This window comes from Aptenodytes patagonicus, chromosome 2 (genome assembly GCF_965638725.1).
Source record: "Aptenodytes patagonicus chromosome 2, bAptPat1.pri.cur, whole genome shotgun sequence".
Classification (NCBI taxonomy): Eukaryota; Metazoa; Chordata; class Aves; order Sphenisciformes; family Spheniscidae; genus Aptenodytes; species Aptenodytes patagonicus.
Window position 1 is genome coordinate 110,285,358 of NC_134950.1, and position 20,787 is coordinate 110,306,144.

The 20,787-nt window shown below is 39.8% G+C and overlaps 1 protein-coding gene across 1 annotated transcript in view; it reads right to left on the bottom strand.

The window, feature by feature from the left end:
• The window catches only part of CNTNAP2 (contactin associated protein 2), a 1,225,394-nt gene that overhangs the window by 79,205 nt on the left and 1,125,402 nt on the right, over positions 1 to 20,787 (bottom strand). The window contains exons 19-20 of the mRNA XM_076330744.1: positions 17,603 to 17,848; positions 15,984 to 16,117 (exon numbers count right to left, since the gene is read on the bottom strand). Of these exons, the coding sequence (XP_076186859.1) occupies positions 15,984 to 16,117; positions 17,603 to 17,848 (380 nt within the window). The remainder of the gene's footprint in view (positions 1 to 15,983; positions 16,118 to 17,602; positions 17,849 to 20,787) is intronic.

A 20,787-nucleotide genomic window follows, 5' to 3' on the forward strand; every position in this document is an offset into this window, starting at 1 on the left:
TGTGCTTCCATATAATTGCTAAAAATAACAACAGCATCAACTTCAATAATAAAACAGCTTATTATTTTAATATAAGATTTCCATTTGGGACCTATGTTACTGCTAAAGCTAGGTTTACATAGCTGAGAATTTGAGACTAATGCAGGTGTTGCGCATTCTCCTTTTCTCTCAGAAAAGTAAAAAAATAATAAGACATACTTTTTTGCACTTCATATTTATTATTTTCTTATTGAAAATGCTGTTCAATTTAATTGTGATGACACCTAGTGAAACCTAAAAAATAAATTCAAGAGTAATCAACTTAGCTAAATAGTTTAATCTATAGGAAACTCATATTGTCCCCGATATGACACAACAATCACATTATATTGGCATATTTCTTCCTGGTTTTTAGCTATTTAACAGAAAAATGCTTAGTAATAGCACTATTAAGATAGTTCGATACAGTTCAATAGTTTTGATGTTCACATTTCATAAAGGTAATTGGGGTGAATTTTTATCTATGCTGTTTTATTTATTTTCTCAGTTTTACATGTTTATTACACAGACTTAAAGAGGGCAGAGCAGCAATTGTTTATTTTATTCTGGCCTTACCTTGGCACAAAACAGGATAGAAACTCATACATGCGATTTAAGACTTTACAGGGTATAATAGACTGCAGAAGTAATTCTGGAGAAACTGCAACACTAAAGGGCATACAATTTTTTCACATATCTTTTTGCCATATTTCTAATTTCTAATTTCAAAATATTATTATCTTGGATTAGTTTGCTTTAATGATACTGCAAATTTTCAATTCAGTGGTTAAAAGTAAATGAATGGCAGATAGTGTAGAACTGAAGGGCTGAATCCCCTGATACCCTGGAATACTGTGAGCTCGTGTACTTGGAAAGCCTACTGATTTCATACCCATGAATCTGCAGAGGCAATCATCTCAAAAAACTATACTGGACTGGAAAAGAGAAGTCCCGTCTTTCTTATACTGCTCCATAAAACCCCAGCAAGACAAGTGTATATACATGATAGAGAGGGAGAATGTTCTCTGCAGATGACAAAAGATGTCTAGCAAATGCTCATATTCAGAAATGATTTTTAATTGATCATAACTAGTTCTCACACTGGTTATTAAAATTTGGCCATGAATGTTTATTAGCATGACTACTGGCTACCTCCCAATTTTAAATGGCAGACTTTTGAGCTAAATATAAGGAAGAACATAGTTTCCATCTTCGTACTCAGAAACTAAGAAGTTTCAGTTTGTTCAGAGTATCTTGAACAGCTTTTCTCAGATTTTTAATAAACAGCAGAAATACATATTTTACCTGACATTAGACATAATTTCAAATCAAAAAGAGTTATTTTTGAAACGGTGCAGCCAAGCGAATACAAAGAGTTAAAATAAAAAACAGTTCTCAACATTAACCACAGCAGGTCCTACTAAGTACAAACTCCAGCTACGTGCTTGCTGTTGGTTTCCCTGGTGGAATGAAAATCAGCGTTCCAGCATCCAACATCACAAGTATCAGACCTGTTGTCAATGGGAGCTGCAGACATATCAGGTGAAAAAAATATTCCCTTCTTATTTCAGAAGACAAATAGGAATGGCTCAGATCTCAGAGCTGTCATGGTATTTACCAGTATGGTTATTAAAATGAAGGTATAGACTTTAGAGAGGCATATCAGGAAAAGATTGGTGGGAAGACTGATACACAAAACCCTGATCCTCCAGCCTCTCATATACCAAGACTTTAACCTCATGTAACTTCTTTGCCTGCAGTGGAATTATTTCTGATACATTCTGATTGCACAGGATTAATCTTCTAGGTTCTCCTTTTATTTGTATGACGTAAAATATACTGGAGTATCTCTCATAAAATAATTTGGCATACTACCACGTACATTGGTATTTGTCAACATCATCAACATTTAAGTTCTTCCTTTTCCAAAATCCATCTGGAGCAATGTTTAAATATTTCTTTTTATTGTAACTTGGAATTTGAGCAGTGGGGTTGATCAGATCATCACTAATCTGATAAGATACTAATAAATTATAATAATTATTATAAATCTATCAATCCATTTATCTATGTGTCAATGTATTGCGGGTATCCTAGAGCCGTAGCCATGGCCCAGAGTAACTATTAGGAACAAGTAATAAAAAGTCATCCCTGCCTAATGTACAGGCTGTCCCTACCTGAGAATGCTAATTGTGTCTGCAGGACACACTTGAAAATGAAAAGCCAATTTAAATGATGAATCACTGTGAGCATTTACATGCACAAATACAGAATATCAAATCCTGTCAGCTGTGGTGTGGTGAAACTCCCTTTGCCTTCAGTTAATGTTCAGGATGTGAAAAGGCTGGTCCATAATGGATTAATAGAGAATCAGTATTTTAGCTATGTAAAGCTATAGTTTGTTTCTTTGCAATACAGGTTCCCTGCAAGAATACCAGGCTGCCTTCTGCCCATATAGTACAACAACATTGAGGTATAGGGTTTTATTTTTAAGATGCTCTGTAATTTGGGCCCAGAATATCTAATATATCACCGCATCACCCAAAGCTTACGTTTTGTAGTTCAGGTAATTGAACAAGCTATATTTGCTAAGAAGCTCTTCTGAGGCCATGGTGGAAAATCCTTCAGGAACCAAAGAGCATTGCAAACCTCACCCTGTTCTGCCAGACACAATTCTCCAACTTTGCCTTTCCTGGCAAAAATGCATAATGGTACTCACATTTAAAATAAGTAAAAATATACCATTATGCTATGACAACGATCACAAAATAATGATACTGTATTTCACCAAATCCCTCAAACTTGTGTGTGGTCATAGGTTGCCCATCTCTGGAAATGGGGATGGTGCCAGTGCTGTGGCAGGGAAGCAAAGGACAGGGAACTAGTGCTCTTGCCCTCTCCTCCCCCGCCTTTTTTCCCAATTCCTCTGGGAAATCCTTACACAAGCACAGCACAGAGGCAGACCCATGTGCATACCTGCACAGGGGAGGCCTCCAGTGGGACTTCTGTGGCAAAGCTCAAAGAGAGAGGCTGCAGCAGGGCGTGCAGGGCATGCCAGTGGTGAAACCATGCAGCTTTCTGGTGCAGCCAAAAAGGAGTCAAAGATATGAGCAGGTGTGCCCCCTCTTCCCCCCACCTTGGAACAGTTTAGTTAGCAGTGATCTTGGCCAGATTAAAAAAACTAAATAAATCCTTCCAGTGACCTCGTCCCCCCTTGGGACTTTAGTGTGGCAGAGCATACCATCATGGTGCAGAGGCAAAAGATCCTGCCACGTGTGGGAGCCAGGGATGGCAACAAGGAGACTAATGCTGTTATATTGCAGGCTCTAACAGATACAGCCAGTTTGCTGCTTAGGGGTATTAGTTTAAACTGACCTCTTGTACTGAATCGATAACTGAATCTATACTCACATACATTTTCCAGATCTCATTGAAGTCAAGGAAAGATTTCAAAATGGCTTCAGCTATGAATTGTTTTAAGGGCTTAACGACTCTGAAGTTTTGGGTCATTTTGATTTCTGGTTGAAATAAATGTCCATTTAAAAACTGTTGATACTGATTTCCTGGCCTTGCCATCAATAGGGGCAAGCATTTCTGACTAGCGATAGAGCCAGCTACCACTCAGTTGCCAGCTCTGGCATCTCTTGTCCCATGGGGGATGCCTGCGTTGCCTTCCACGGCCAGCTTTGAGCTACATCCTTCTCTAATCCTGGCACCTGAAATAAAATGGTGCACCACGAGACAACAGTGAGGGAATAGTGAGACTTCTGTCCGCTCGCTTTTATTGTTTGTCTTTGTTCTAAACTAGCATTATCTAATAAAACTTTTTTTTAGAGGCACTTCACTAGTATTTCTTTTTTAGGTCAGCAAGTTAAAGGACCAAGCTGAATTCTTTCCAAAGTTGCATGTGACTGCCATCCAGTGGGTGCTCAAGTGTAAGCAGCTGGAACTGAGCAGCCTGCAGTCTTTGTATGAAATACTAGGCTATCAATTTAAGATAAGACACATAATAAAAAAGGAATTACTAACGTCAAATGATATTTGAAAAAAGATATTACATTATTTAATGAAAATTAAATAGAACCTCTGCATACACAGAGGTTGATGTCATGAATTTGTATTAAATTACAGTTTTTAAATTATATTTAAGATTTTTCATTACAGCTACTTTTCTTTAAAAACTCATTAATTTCGTTTGAGCTTAATATAAACACACAGTGTGGCTTTGAGCACTGCACAGATGAAAGTAGATGGCAGTTTCTGAGGAACCTGCAGTTTCAGCTCTCAAGTCACGTCACGCCAGGCAGACTGTCTTTATCTGAAGTTGCTGGGATTTAAGCAGAAGTTCAATAAAATGCTATTTCTTTTAAATTACTGTTCACTTAGATAATAAAACTAATCTTGACAGGAGTCCTGAGATTAACAGACATATCAATCTAAGGGCAAATATAATGCCTACCTCACCTTAGCAGTCTCAGAAAAAAAATACAAAAAGATATATATATATAAGTTGTATATATACATACGCACACGTTATATTCACCCTGTGGATATATCTACATCTGTATCATTGTCAATCCAGCCTGTGTGTGTATACTGTTATAAAGCTAAGGTTTTTCTTTGTGCTGAAGACATTTTATAAAAAAAATTCAAAATGCTATGGAATAATAATGCTGTAAGGCTTAATCTTGCACCATCTGAAGTCAATACAGCTTTGCTATTGACTTCAGTAATAGCAGAATAAAGAAGAGGATGTGTTATCATCATGACCAATGTAATATTTCTCTCCTGCATTATTATAATGATTTATCACTTGTATTAAAAAGCTTCTCAGTCCTGGACAAGAGCTTTTTGTGCTAAGTGCTATAATATTGCATAACAAAAAGAAGGTTCCTGCTCAAAAATGCCTACAAATTTAGAACAGACTAGGCATGAGAGCCCAAGAAAATAACGAGGCGGGGTGCAGGTGTTTAGATGGAGCTCCTCCCAGGCATGGTAGCAATTTAGGAGAAAGCAGGAAGGTGACTATGAAAATCAAATAGGAGATATTATTTTTCTTTCAGGGGTGACTGAAACCTTAACTCTTAATGGTGAAACAGAGAGAGTATTCCCCTGCTGAAAGATTAGGAAAAACCTTACAAACAATATTTTCAGTACTGTGATATTTGAAAACATTTTATCTATCTTTTTAATGCAACAGAAAAGGAGCAAATTCAGGTGGCAATTGTGTAATTCCTTAGGATCACCAAAGCCAATTTTACTGCAATTCAGCTCCTTCCTTAGTGTGGCACTAGTGTTTTGCTGATCTTTTCCTGCCAGGTTAGGTCCTTGACCCAGGTTATTTTGGATCAGGTCAGAGCCAGAGCAGGGACAAGCCAGAGGCTGTAAATGAATAGCAGATCCAGAGAAGAAGGCAGGACCATAAACCCAGCATTTTTTACTGGCTTAGACTGTCACAGACCTGCAGCCTCACTGCTCATCTGGAACACAGGAGGCATATACCTCACCAGCGTGATCTAAGGCAAACTTAAGCTTTGCATTGCGCTTTGAGCTCTTCAGATGAAATTTCTATAGAGCTATAATTAATACTGGTTTTGGAACCATTCCAAATCTGTTTTGCCGGCTTAATGTACTGATTTAGCCTTTTGCAGTTTTTTTTTTAAATAAATGTCAACTGCAGTCTTTTATGATAAAGTCTCTTTTTTGCAGGGATTTAAATTAGAAACATGATCGATGAGATATAGACATAGAAAAAACAGATACATTGCAGAAAAAAAATAAATTTTTTTTTCTGTTTAAAAACTTGAACCCTTTATGTGTAATAAGCTTGTATATTCTCCTGAAGCTGCTCTTGCTCTGATAAATAATATCAGGTATAATTTGCTGCACTGTAAAAAAATACAAAAATTTGGATAAAATTTAAATGGAAATGTAGATACATAACTCAAAATGTAACAGAAGCACTGGTAAGGAAAAGGACACTATTTAGTCTGGCTGCCTTCAACTGAAACAATTCTCTGATGCTTCTTTCACATATCTGTTGACTTTTTATTGCTCTCTCTAATAGATGAATTACAACAAATGTTAACAGAAGCAATAGCAGGTCATATAATGCCAAGTTATTAAAATTAAAGAGATCTACCTCAGGTGCCTAAAGATGACTTTCACAGGACATTAATTTGTCCAATGTGTGCTGCCATATAATGGAAAGCACCTATTTCATGTTACGTTTTGACTTTTTTAGGCTTAATGTTAGACTCTGAAAATACTTAATGGTGCTTTTGTTCTTTCTTTGTTTCTTTAATTCCAATAAAAATTGATGCTAAATCAGCAATCATACAGGCCAAGGAAAACGCTCACATTCATCACTGGAAATACATTATAGAAGAAGGAAATAGTCTCAACGTAAGCCAATGTATGTAACAATCCACCTTAATGTTGTGAGGTGGATAAACCCGCTGATACGCTCTGTAGACCTTTGCTCTGCTCTGATATGCAGACTGGGGAGCTATCAGACTGCACTGTACTCCCTTTTGCCCTGAATGCCCTAGCTTTATTTCCAAGGGCAATGGGGGTGTAGGGTGAAGAAGGCATTTCACTTCTGGGTTTTATCATGATATGTGGCCTAGACATGGCCAAAGTTTGGGACAAGACAACTGAAAAATTCCTCTGAATCCTGCAATACAGGCTCTGCTGAAAAGATGTGAGAAGAAGGATGGATGTGTAAAAGCGTTCCTCTGCTATGGAGTGGTTTTACAGAAGAGAAAGTGAAGAAGAATATTCTTCCAAAAGGCCTCAAGGTTTGAAACTATCTCAGCTGATGCAGAGAGAGGGAAAAACTTTTGTAAAGATATGTACCTCAGCATCTGTCCCCGCCCCTCTGCAGCAGGTACAGATTAACTGTTCCTGGTTAATGGGGGAGGTCCTGGATGACTGGAGGCTTGCCAATGTGACGCCCATCTACAAAAAGGGCCAGAAGGAGGATCCAGGGAACTACAGGCCTGTCAGCCTGACCTCGGTGCCGGGGAAGATTATGGAGCGGTTCATCTTGAGGGTGCTCACAAGGCAAGTGCGGGACAACCAGGGGATCCGGCCCAGCCAGCACGGATTCATGAGAGGCAGGTCCTGCTTGACCAACCTAATCTCCTTCTATGACCAGGTGACCCGCCTAGTGGATGAGGGAAAGGCTGTGGATGTGGTCTACCTGGACTTCAGTAAGGCCTTTGACACTGTCTCCCACAGCATTCTCCTCGAGAAGCTGGCGGCTCACGGCTTAGACAGGTGTACTCTGCGCTGGGTCAAAAACTGGCTGGATGGCCAGGCCCAGAGAGCTGTGGTGAATGGAGTTAAATCCAGTTGGCAGCTGGTCACGAGTGGTGTTCCTCAGGGCTCAGTTTTGGGGCTGGTCTTGTTCAATATCTTTATCAATGATCTGGATGAGGGGATTGAGTGCACCCTCAGTAAGTTTGCAGACGACACCAAGTTGGGCAGGAGCGTTGATCTGCTCGAGGGTAGGAAGGCTCTGCAGAGGGACCTGGACAGGCTGGATCGATGGGCCGAGGCCAACTGTCTGAGACTCAACAAGGCCAAGTGCCGGGTCCTGCACTTGGGCCACAACAACCCCATGCAGCGCTACAGGCTTGGGGAAGAGTGGCTGGAAAGCTGCCCAGCAGAGAAGGACCTGGGGGTGCTGGTCGACAGCCGGCTGAACATGAGCCGGCAGTGTGCCCAGGCGGCCAAGAAGGCCAATGGCATCCTGGCCTGTATCAGAAACAGTGTGGCCAGCAGGAGGAGGGAAGTGATCGTGCCCCTGTACTCGGCACTGGTGAGGCCGCACCTCGAATACTGTGTTCAGTTTTGGGCCCCTCACTACAAGAAGGACGTTGAGGTGCTGGAGCGTGTGCAGAGAAGGGCAACGAGTCTGGTGAGGGGTCTGGAGAACAAGTCTTATGAGGAGCGGCTGAGGGACCTGGGGCTGTTTAGCCTGGAGAGAAGGAGGCTGAGGGGAGACCTCATCGCTCTCTACAACTACCTGAAAGGAGGTTGTAGCGAGGTGGGTGTTGGTCTCTTCTCCCAAGTAACTAGTGATAGGACGAGAGGAAATGGCCTCAAGTTGCGGCAGGGGAGGTTTAGATTGGACATGAGGAAAAATTTCTTTACTGAAAGAGTGGTGAAACATTGGACCAGGCTGCCCAGGGAAGTGGTTGAATCCCCATCCCTGGAAGTATTTAAAAGACGAGTAGATGAGGCACTTAGGGACATGGTTTAGTGGACATGGTGGTGTTGGGTCGACGGTTGGACTCGATGATCTTAGAGGTCTTTTCCAACCTTAATGATTCTATGATTCTATGATTCTACAGGGAAGGCGGCAGGCTCAGGTTTTACAACCACAGGGAGAGATGCTGCCCTCAGATGGGCCTCTATGGATGATGTTTTCCCCACTGCATAGCTGCCAGTAAGAGAAAGATCTGACTCCACATTCTCATCTTCAGGGTATGGATATTCCACCCTCTCATTTACTGATGAGTGACAGGAGTTCTTGTTTATGAAAACATTTTGCTTGACTTCCAGCTAGCTGGGATTCAGTGAGGATGTGCTGACTTATCTTGGCAGATGCCACTGACCAGCTCCATCGTGCACAAAAAGGAAGTAGAAATGGCTCATTTATGAGCTTCCTGCCTACCTATACTGCTGTCTTTACCTGAAAGATTGTAAGTCACACTGTAAAATAAAGAAGTTGAGTAAATTCAGTGAAGGATAAAATCAACAAAACTGCTAAGAGCTCATGGACATCCTGTGAGCACAAAACAATAGGTAAAAAAATTATTAATTGGTGAACTATTCATTCATTTCTGATTCTGATACATATGATTTAAATTCTGTTCTGCTGTTTCTTGCTGTTGTTTACAGACTCTTTTGAGAATTGAACACCTAGTCTTCTGCAACACCTGTAACATCATTATACTTTGAGGGAATTTGAAGTATACAAAGATGAGGGTCTGTATTTCTTTATGTTTTGGAAAACAGATGGAGTTTAGGGTTACAGGAATGAGATACTGTATCAATATAAGCTTTGTTTTATTTTCAAAATTTCTCATATCGATAGCTTTTTATGCTACTTTGTCACCTATTTGTGAAAAACTCTATTTTCAAATCTGAGCAAAAAACATTTTCTTGTGACTTCTGATTGAAAAAAAGAGCTTAGTAGCTATGGGTAAACTGAGTGCTAATGCATTAAACATGCAGATGTGATGTATGGTTCTGCTCTAGAAAATGATCTGCATTTGCCTTTCTGTTGCACTAGCATTTTGAGTAATACATTGCCATTGCAGAATGGCAATACATAGTGGGAATGACGTATCTCCAGGGACTTTAAGTAATTCATTTCAGCAGGCAGGCCTTTACTATTAATAGAACAAATTATTTTTTTTTCTTTAAAGCAAAACCTGCTTGGAAATTCATTAAAAATACTTTTAATATAATAGATATACCTGATTATTAGAAAAAAAACAGAGGGTTGCAGTTGCATTGGTATTAACTATGGTTTACATGTTACTATTAACTGTGGTTGAAGTCCTGGATATTTAAAACATTTTATTCATGCCAGCTGCTCTGGAATTTGTAAATACTGTCTGGCTGTTTTCTTTCAAATCATGAACTGTACTTCCCCATTCCTTACCAGTCAGTGAAATGCTAGTTAAACCAGTCTTCAAATTAATCAGGAGTCTGGACAATTTAGAGCACTGTCCAAAGGATGCTGTGGCAGCATGTTTGCCCAGAAAATGAAGGAAATAAATAAATAAATAAATAAATAAATATGCATGTCTACATTGTTTTTATGCCATAATTACCATTACCATGTCTAATCCTAAGGTAAAGGTTTTAAAAATGTGACTCAATGGGAAAGTTTTCAGAGGAGAGTTATAAAATTGTTTTATGGCTCAAAAATTATATACTTCTGATGGTAAACTAAAATACCTCAATTTATTTAGCTTCTTACAGACAAGATGAAAAGATGTTTTAATCAGCATCTCTAAAAAATGTGTGAAGGGGAATGACTCCTGACACCAAACAATTCTTTCATCTATCAGGCATAGACACAAAGATCCCAAAGTTAAATGCTGAAGTCTGCAGAATTCAAACTGTAAATTAGGTGCAGATTCTTTGCACGAATGGCACTTAACCGTTGGAAGACATGGCCAAAGGATATGGTAAATTTTCTATCATTGGAAGTCTTTAAAGCTAGATAAAATGTCTTTATAGAAAATGTGTTATACTGCTATCATTGCTTTTGGGTTAGCTGCAGAAAATCATTTGGTGAAATTTTATGGCCTCTGTTAAGCAAGAGCTCAAACAGAGTAATCATATTCTGTTGAGGCTTCAAAATATATGAAACATGATAGTTAGGTATGATTCTACAGCAACAATAATGATAGGAGGTATAATTATAGCCTCACTGAAGTCTATGATAAAGTTCCCACTCCCTTTAATGAGACCCAACTTTAATCTATAAATATAAAAATCTTTGATATATTCATTGCATTTAAGCTTGGGATTATATGCAGACTGCTTTGCTCTACTTCACTCATTTTATTTTGTTACTATTATGTTTACCATTTTATTTTGTACTTCAGATTCGTTTTGAATTAACATTGTGTGATTTATGTTTTTTAAGCATTGAGGAGTTTGCAAGTGTTCTTTCTTTTCAAGTAGCGCAGAGTTCAAAATGGCAATAAGAGAACGGACTTGCAAAAATTCTGTTTCTTCTTGGTTTCATTTGGGTAAGGGTCAAACATTTCGTTGATTATTTTTCACAGAATATGGATATTTCTACTGCTTGCCGCTGGTGAAGCTGGAAAATGGAGATCTGTACAAATAAATTTTCTGGATTATTCTTAGTCTTATGAATAGCTGAGTTCAGGTCAAGATTTCCATAAGGCCTCATAATTACGTTCACTTTGAATGGAGTCAGCAATTAACATTGTGAATATATGGTATTGTTGTGTATAGCCTCTCTACCACAGTTCTCCATATAGTTCAAGCCTGAAAGAGAGAACTGTCAGCTATCCTTCCATATGGTCTTCTGAGCAGATGTGCACTGGCTGCTGATAGTTGTCCTGAAAGTACATGGATGGGTTTGGAACACTGGAGTCCTGAAGAAGTTGCTCAGGTCTAAACCTTTCCAGGAACAAAAAAGGCATTAGAAGCTGTGACTCATAACCCATTGCTAGAAATGGCTTTAAAGCAGGTATGAAGAACTGGAGATCTGTTGAGAATCTACAAGAATATCTTAGTATGGAAGCTGAGAGGCCCAGTCCAAGTCTGTTGACTATCAGTCAGCTTTATTCCATTGCAAATTAAAGCACATCATATGGTTTTTTTTTCTTTCTTTTTTTTTTTCTTTGTAACATGCTGATATAGCTTTGTGCAACAGAACACAAATGTGTCTGATCCAAATTCCACCCTTATTTTACTCTGGGGACACACACAGAAGCAGGAGGTATGAGTCTTGCACTATGCAACTGTTGCAGTTCTTTAAGGTACAACTTAAAGCCTGCTGGGGTCAATGGAAGGCATTGCATTGACTTCAATGGGCTTTGGATCAGAACCTCTGCTAGGGAGTTTTTGTCCTTGGCTTTCTTAAAAGACGATTTTACTGATGTGTGAATAGTGTTAATCACCCATGAACACTTGGTAAAGAGTGATCTGGTTTTTATGATATGGAAAATACGCTGCTGAAGCATGAAACCTTTTAATGAAGTCAAACAAAGTAAAACTTGCCCTCCATGACCTAAAGCTCAGCTCTTGAAATGTCATTTACTGGGACAATGCGTTCCCCATCTGTCAGTCTGGGCTTTTTCTTGCCACAGGTGAACTAATGCAGCCTTGGAGGTGTGCCATGGTTACTAGTATCTGGTATTTTACTAGAGGCGAGAGATAGGAATTCTTACCATTCAAATGGTAATTTTACCCACCTCATGGAAACAACAGAAAATAAGCAGATCTTTGTCCCTGAATTTATGTCATTTGGTTTTCCTGACACCTAAATGAACTGTATATCCTTAATCTTATCTTTGAGAAACCACTGGCATCACAAATAGGAGCTTGTTATTTAATGTAGAACTTATTATTGATTTATCTGTGGTCAGTGAATGTAGAAAACTGAAATATAAAAATCTTTTGGCAGAGTCTTTGCTACTGCCTTTAGTCTTGACTGTTTTGGTATGTTAGGAATAGGGATGTAATTCTAATGAAAACAATTGACACTAAATATTTGTTCTTGTGCTTGTTTGTTACCTTATGAATATACAATATGGTGGAAATGTTTATTTCAAAGCTCACTTCAAATTCTGATTGATTGGACAGTAACTCTGACTTTATGTAGGTAATCAGTGGTCTTCTGTCTGCCAGCATCGGGTGAGGTCTCATAGAGTTCAATAATGAGTCTTTTACTGTATTAATATATAAATGAAACTCCTGAGAATCATGATAAAACTCAGGTTCACATAGTTCATATGGTGGCAATTTATTGCCTGGCTGCAGATTTTTTAAATCTCTCTGGCACTACAGGGTTATTACAGTAAGTTAGAAAGACAGGTATTCTAAGTATGAACTTGCTGTTAAGATCTCAAAAATACTAACTGAGTGCTCTTGAATTGAAGCTTTGATGAGAAATAAATCCTTCTTGTGACACTTTTATGCTATGTAGAGATGTGGAAGTGTGAGCAACAGCACCTGGCAAGCAAGCTGTCTTCTTTAAAAGCAAGCAAACCAGCTGCTCATCAGGTTGGAGAAGGATTTAGCAGGAAATAAAAGTCTACTCAAATGCTCACTGCTCAGATCTGCAAGAGAAAACTCATACTTTATGATTTGTCCTCTGGATACTGAGAAAAATTGTATTTCTATCTTCTGTATTTTCAAGCACCATGAAGAATTTATATTTGAAAACAGGACTAATTTTCAAGTGAACAATCTAATTAACAGATCCATTTCTGTTCATATCAGTTCTCTCATTTACAGAACGTAACCACATAAGTAAAAAAATCAACTTCCTTATGGAGAATTGTATTGGGTTTGCGTGGCAAGGTTTTGGTAGCAGGGGGGCTACAGGGGTGGCTTCTGTGAGAAGATGCCAGAAGCTTCCCCCATGTCTGACAGAGCCAATGTCAGCCAGATCCAAGATGGACCCGCTGCTGGCCAAGGCCGAGCCCATCAGCGACGGTGGTAGCGCCTCTGTGAGAACATATTTAAGAAGGGGAAAAAACTGCTGCACAACAGCAGCCTGAAGAGAGGAGTGAGAATATGTGAGAGAAACAGCCCTGCAGACAGCAAGGTCAGTGAAGAAGGAGGGGGAGGAGGTGCTCCAGGCACCGGAGCAGAGATTCCCCTGCAGCCCATGGTGAACACCATGGTGAGGCAGGCTGTGCCCCTGCAGCCCATGGAGGTCCACGGTGGAGCAGATGTCCACCTGCAGCCTGTGGAGGACCCCATGCCAGAGCAGTTGGATGCCCAAAAGAGGCTGTGACCCTATGGAGACCCCACGCTGGAGCAGGCTCCTGGCAGGACCTGTGGACCCGTGGAGAGGAGCCCACACTGGAGCAGGTTTGCTGAAAGGACTTAAGAGCCCATGGGGGACCCACACTGGAGCAGTCTGTTCCTGAAGGACTGCATCCTGTGGAAAGGACATGTGGAAAGGACCGGTGCTGGAGCAGGTCATAAAGCACTGCAGCCCGTGGGAAGGACCAATGTTGGAACAGTTCGTGGAGGACTATCTCCCGTGGGAGGGACGCCATGCTGGAGCAGGAGAAGAGAGTGAGAAGGAAGGAGCGGCACTGACAACGTGTGATGAACTGACCACAAACCCCATTCCCCATTCCTCTGTGCCGCTCGGCGGGAGGAGGTAGAGAATTCGGGAGTGAAGTTGAGCCCGGGAAGAAGGGACAGGTCGGGGGAACATGTTTTAAGAATTGTTTTTATTTCTCATTACCCTACTCTGATCTGACTGGTAATAAATTAAATTAATTTCTCCAAGTCGAATCTGTTTTGCCCGTGATGGTAATTGGTGAGTGATCTCTCCCTGTCCTTGTCTCGACCCGAAGCCTTTCGTTATATTTTTCTCTCCCCTTGTCCAGTTGAGGATGGGAGTGACAGAGCAGCTTGGTGGGCACCTGGCAGTCAGCCAAGGTCAACCAACCACAAGAATAAACAAAATTTGATAGAAATCTTCTGTTTCAGGATACAGTAGGGGTAGGATTTCTGGATTTTCTTTGTATGGGTCCTTACTTTCCCTATTCTTGCATATGCGTAAGACAGATCGTCTCATTTAATAAGCCTCAAATGCATCTGCTTTCTGATTACATAAACCAGCTGTGTTTTAAGCACACTGACTAGATTAAGAAATTTTTACCCCAGCAGAGCAACACTAAGCAAAATGTTTCTGGCTCTTCAAAGCCCTAGACAGGTAGCAGTCCCATAAAACATTGGGAAAAAAAATGGTTGGGCCCCAAATGTAGGTGAGTTGATGCAAGGCTGGGATACTTAACTGTGTACATATTTTCCAAGTGGGCAAGGTATCTCATCTGATCCCTTCAGAAAATAATTTATTTAGTTTTACAGCTGTCTAAATCAGCCAGCTATGACTCTATAGGAAACATCCCATACCTCCCCCAAATAGAAGCATTTAACAGCAGAAGGCAACCTAACTGTAGGTCTTCTTTAGCTTCCATTTAGCAGTAAGAGAAATAAATCCAAATGCAACAGCATGCAAGAAAGATGCATATATCAAAATATACCCCTCCCAACCTCTAAAAGCCTGAAAAGTGTTTGGATGTATCACCTATATATTTTTTAGATTATCTGACATTTTCCAAATTTTCTAATTTTATGTCAAGTCTACTTCAATGCATCCAGTGTTATTCTGAGTACTGAGAGCCTCGGATCAAATGACATTGTAATGCACTGGAAAGGTTTCCTTTTGATGCCTTGAAACAATAACTGTCAGGGATCTATTTTAATCTTTAGGTAGATAATACTGTGACAGCTACTATCCTTCACCTTTTGGCTTGGTTCCCAAGGAGACTTTCCCTTTTTGTATTTAATTTGTTACTGGTTTTGGTTTGCTTCTTATGAACTATCAAATCCAGATTAATCTATCCCATCTACCTGACTCTCCTGCCAACAAAACTCTTCTCATACCCTGCTGCAATTTCCACGTTTGCAGATGTGACAACCAGAGAATGAAAACAGAGTGCTGTAATGACCACAGAGAGAAAGCTGCCTGGAAACATTGATTGCTTCTTGCAGCGCTCTCCTCAGTTATTTAAATAGTATTATATTATCTCAAAGGTTTGTAAACGGAGAGATGAAGTTCCTGCCTGTGCTGTACCAAAAACTAAATAAGCTGGAGCTATGTGCCTTCAATAATATTCTCTGTCTTAGACTCTTGTCACACAAACACTTAAGCATCTGCTCATCTTCGCAGAACAGCTCTTCCGATTTCACTGGACTGCAGGGTAAATTTAAATTTAAAGACATTTTCATTTGCAGACTCAGGACTTATGGCATGGTATTTAGTTGTCTGTGCATCAGGCTCTGCAGTCATTTAAGATGCTGTAGGGTATCCCTCCTGGCTTCCAGCCACTGCTCCAGAATGGTGCAGGTTTATCCTAAGTCCCACGTTATCTATCAGCCCAGATGTCTCTCATGCACTTGAGCATCTACAGTGACACCTATAGAAGCCCAGCTGTCATCACACTAGAATGTGGATTTCAGAACAACGTGACTTGATGCAATAGAGGGAGAGAATAGCTTTTGTTAACTCCTAGGAGCGCGATCTGCAAAGAGAACCCAATCTACTTCTCATTTCCTAAATTCCACTGATATCTTCAAAGAGATGGAGACTATCAAGGTATAAAATGCTACAAGCTACAAGTAATGGAATCAAGAAACCTTTACTGTCTGCTTACCTGCAGTACTATGTCCCGTCCATTCCGTGTGATGTTAATAGTATGGGGCTGTCCATTTGCCATGTTTCTGTGGTCGACATCAATGTTATATGGCTCTTTGGTTCCTCCTAGGCTGTACCGAATTTGCAGATTCCCTAGTGAAAGAAATGTGAAAAGCATCCTCAGGTATTTTGATCTTTATTCACCAGCTATTTTCCCCTCTTTATTGTCACATACTACTGTTACCATTTTACACTTAAATTGCTCTCAAAGCTGTCTCTGCAGTAGGAGAAGAGCTAGTGTTTGAGATTATAAAGCTACTGGGCTGAAAACTGCTTCCAGTTTATAACCCAGAAGTGTGACAATGACCAGCATCTCAAAACCAAAGTGTTTGTAAACACTCCAGATTGCAAACCAAACAAATCGGAGCTATGCCTTGAACAATATGGACAACTGGTACAGATTTGAGAACATCAAGTAGCACTTTATTGAGATTATTTATTTATTATTTATTGAGATCCTTGGTGCAGTAAAATTCTTTGAAGTTATACAAAGTATGAGGTTTTCTAAAGAATAAACCATTGATATGCATTCAATAAAGGCAAAATTACAACAAATTAACACTGACACATAATCTACACAAGAGACTTTCTTGTTCTTACATTTAATTGTTGTTGACAGGTGACCGTCTGGACTTTTATGGAAATTTAATAATATATGGTGAAATGAAAACCTCAGGTTATATTGTTAGAAAAGTATAGTCAAAAGTGGTTAATTGATATTCATGACATACTTCCAGACAGATTTTGCTTTTCTAAACAGAAGTGTTTGCTCCTCATAACAAATTTTAATATTTGATTAAAGGGAAGGATGCTTGAAAAGGGAAATGCAGACCCCATTATTGATCAAAACCTGAAATATTCTGGCCCAAAAGAGCAGCCCTAGACCTTTATAACTATAGTTTAGATGTCTGATGTGGGATTTCTCTCATGCACCTTCTTTCTTCCCCATGAAGGGAAAAATTTGAGTGGCATGTGGAATACTTATATTAACTTATCCCATTGAAGAGAACGGTAGTAAAATCCACCTAATAATGATTTTCATGGGGTACTGAGGCACTATTTGGAATTGAGATATATTCTGTTTTGATACTGTACCAGAAAATGGTTCATCCAACCTTCAACTGTCACCAAAATGTTTAGGACCTTATATACTATGCTACACCCGTATTTTAGCCACCTCATTGGATAGTCAGATTTTCAGAACAGTATATTACACTTTCCACTGACTACTGGTGATATTGCCATGAATTCAGTGATTAAGGTGCCTACATGTGGATGCCTACTTTTCCCCTCCATAATGCTAGTTCATGGCATGGATCTGACTCTTATAGCAGGTTTTTTGGGGGTTGTTTTTTTTGTTTTGAGAGGGAGGGTTGGCTAGTGAAACCCTACTGAATTGAACAGTTATATCAGTACAAAATTTAGTACAGCAGAATACAGGTTCAGGTTCCATGTACTTTACTTTTACATGACAAGGGTGAAGAGACTTTCTCATTAGTTCAGACCTGCAGCTGAATGCCAACCTGGTGTTATTATCAATTGTGCCTTCAATGGAGAGAGCCCGGAGCAGTTGCTTACCAGACGGCTTGACAAGCACAGCCATGAAGTCCTGTGTATAGGAGCTGATGTACAATAGGACACAAGGGGACTTGGTGGTACTGAAGCTGAAGCTGAGCTCTTCTTTATTCAAGTTGAGGTCAGGCGCTGTAATCTCAGGATCTGCAGAACTCAAAAGTGTTCGGCTAACTAGATCCTTTATGCTAGTCCCTGGGGAGCGGAAGTTGTAACGAAGCCACATACCCTCTTCAAAAAATGCTCCAACATCTTGAACACAAAAGAGAAAAAAAAAAAAAAAGAAAAAAGAAAAAGAGAACTTAAACCTGCTGACACCATTTGGATGAAAATGTTGCTACTGACTTAACCAGTCCTAATCTATACATGTTTCAAGCACATATTCAAGCACTTTGCTAATATTAAGTCAAGAGTCTCACTATTTTCCAATGAGAATGAAAAGGACAATCTCCATTTTATTGGTGGGTACCTGGATTCACAGAACAAAGGAAAGACAGAGGGAAAGTCTATGCCTGTATCTCATATCAATACCACAGACCAGAAGAACCATGCTTTAGGTTTATTCTCATTGATGTCTTGCAGCAGATAATATTCCAAAAAAGGAGATACAAGGAAGAGAGGTTTAAGGGGCACAGTTAAGAAATGCTGTCAAGGAAAAGGAAAACCAGCAATTCTGACCAGCAGATTTGAGTGGATTTGGGAGGACCTCACAAAGGAATGATGGCGATTCCAGCACCTGAAAGATTTGAAATAGGATTGGGCACGACACTAGAAAATTATCCACTGCTAGCACAATCCTTCATGAGAACTGCATAACCAGGATGCCCTTATGGGAGATAAAATTAACTCGGGAGCTTGACTCAGTGGGGAACAAGGCAAGAGACATCTGAACTGTGCTACCCAGACAAAGTTTTCAAACCAATCTGAGACAAAATGTCATGTTTCAATACTCCTGACAGAAAATAAAACTACTCTTGGCAGAATTAATACTTTCAGTTGAAAAAGCATTGCTATTATTTCTCATAATAATGCAGTCCTGCCTATTTCTTAACATTAAAAACTTAATTCAAGGTTGACATTCTTTCTTACAGAGAAGGCTGACTTTGACAGCCCCCCTATGGGAATCACAGCACAGTTGCCTGCCATTGGTAGTGTATAACCTACTAAGTCTATTGGAGATTGCTGGACTGGCTTCCTATGGCAGTCATTCATTTAGTGACTGGACAGGTGCTGGAGAGGCTTTGCTGAGTGCGACAACATCATTAAAGGAAATTTTTGAATTACATCTGGACCTAATTAAGAAGGTATGTTTATGAACTTTTCATAAGGGATTAAAGAATGATGAATAAAGATTATGAGCACAACATATGAGTACTGTATTTAAAGAATGGTTATAAGCAATGCTTAAAGAGGTGACCAGTCTTTAAAAAAAAATCTTTCATCATTTACTACCTTCCTACATGATGCAAAGCTGCCACAGATTGGTACAAAATTGCCCATCTAAACTTCTGAAAAATCAATGCACTATCTTTATTTAAAAAGAAATTTCATTTTTATCCCCTTTTAGCATTTGGAGTCTTCACACATTTCTAAGCAAAGGCTTTATCTCAAAACAAAGCAAGATTTGTATCTCAAAACAAGCAAGATGTCTATTTTACAAGCTGTGCAGTGATACAGAGCAAGTCAGGAACGAGCCTGCAGACTTTATTCAGAGTAGCTGAGCTGAGAAAAGATTAGAAGACAAGTGAAATTATAGTGCACTTTACTGATGCTCCCTTCCAGAATTTTGCTAAATCTAGTGCTAGAAAAGTTTTATGTTTTCCTGTTACCATATAAAAATTCTCCAAAACTCAAAATATCATAGTCACTATCACTGTGCGGCTGTATAAAACATGGAGTCAAGTAGTGGTCCCAAGGTGCTACAAATAATTCGATCATTCTGATAGATTTATAACTGCCATTTTATAGGAGAAACCTTAAATCACCCTGAAACAGTTATGGGAGAGGTAATTCAGTTTAACAACTATATTTTGCAGTAGACTCAATTTAAGTACTCCTGGATTAAAAGTGAAGGGCCCTATCCTGAAAATACTTCCCCAAACTGTGATGCCTTCTGCTGTTAACAGCAGTGTTGAAAATAAGCGTTAGCACTTACAAATCTAAAGGAGTATACACTGTAACTCTAAGTATTTGCTAGGCTTAAAAATATCCCTGTGACCCCTAATTTATTCTTCTTCACCTCTGCTTCTAGCTCATGCAAGCCGCTCCTCGGGCAGATGCTGTATCAATTACGCTGCTGCGGCGTTGGCAGAGCTGCTTGCCAGAGCTGGCATGCCGGGTCCCGGTGCGCCAGGCAGCCCTGCCATTTGACACTGCCACTCTGCTGGCGGGGACCGCAGCCCCTGCGGAGGCTCCACATACGCACGCAGCATACTGATGCAAAATTATGTTCGCCTCCAGCCTGTTTACTGCTTGTCATGCCTTTTATTTTAGGAGCGATCTTCAGGATTGCCCAGTGCTATGCTTGCCCAGGGCCTCATGCACTGGGAATACTGGGACCTTCAATCCTGACCTCAGCACTGCTCTGGGGCTGAGCTGGAAAGCGTGCAACGCATTTTCCACAGCTGTAAATGTTATGAATTGCTACTTTAAATGTTCATTACTACAAAGAAAGCTTTAAGTAAATGGTGCCCTCTGAAATGGTAAGATTTTTTTTTTCCCAAAAGGGTTTCACGACAGAGCAAAGAATGTTCTGTACATTTAACTTGATTTGCCCTGAGAAAATAATTTTCAGTATAGCTGTATTATTACAGGTGTACAAGCTATTGTAATGAGCCTTGAAATTCTCCTCACATGCACACCACCTCTTTCAGGAGGAAGAGGAAGGTTCAGTTTGGCTGTGTGAGTGTATTAGGCCCTCAACAGGAAGGTATTGAAGGCCCTCAACAGGAAGGTATTGAATCCCCTCAAGTTCCAGCTGAACAAAGAGGTTGATGCACATGGTTATGCTCTTTACTGAATGAAGCTGAAGTCCTGGCAGCAGGGCTGCAAAGTGCTCAGCAGCTCACAGGAGCAGGCTTTTTAAACTACTACGAAATATTAGAAAAAGCTAAAGGATAATTTTCTCTATATTGAAGGCAGGTTATCAGATGACTTGGAAATGCTGAGGACTGATTAATGAAAAAACTATC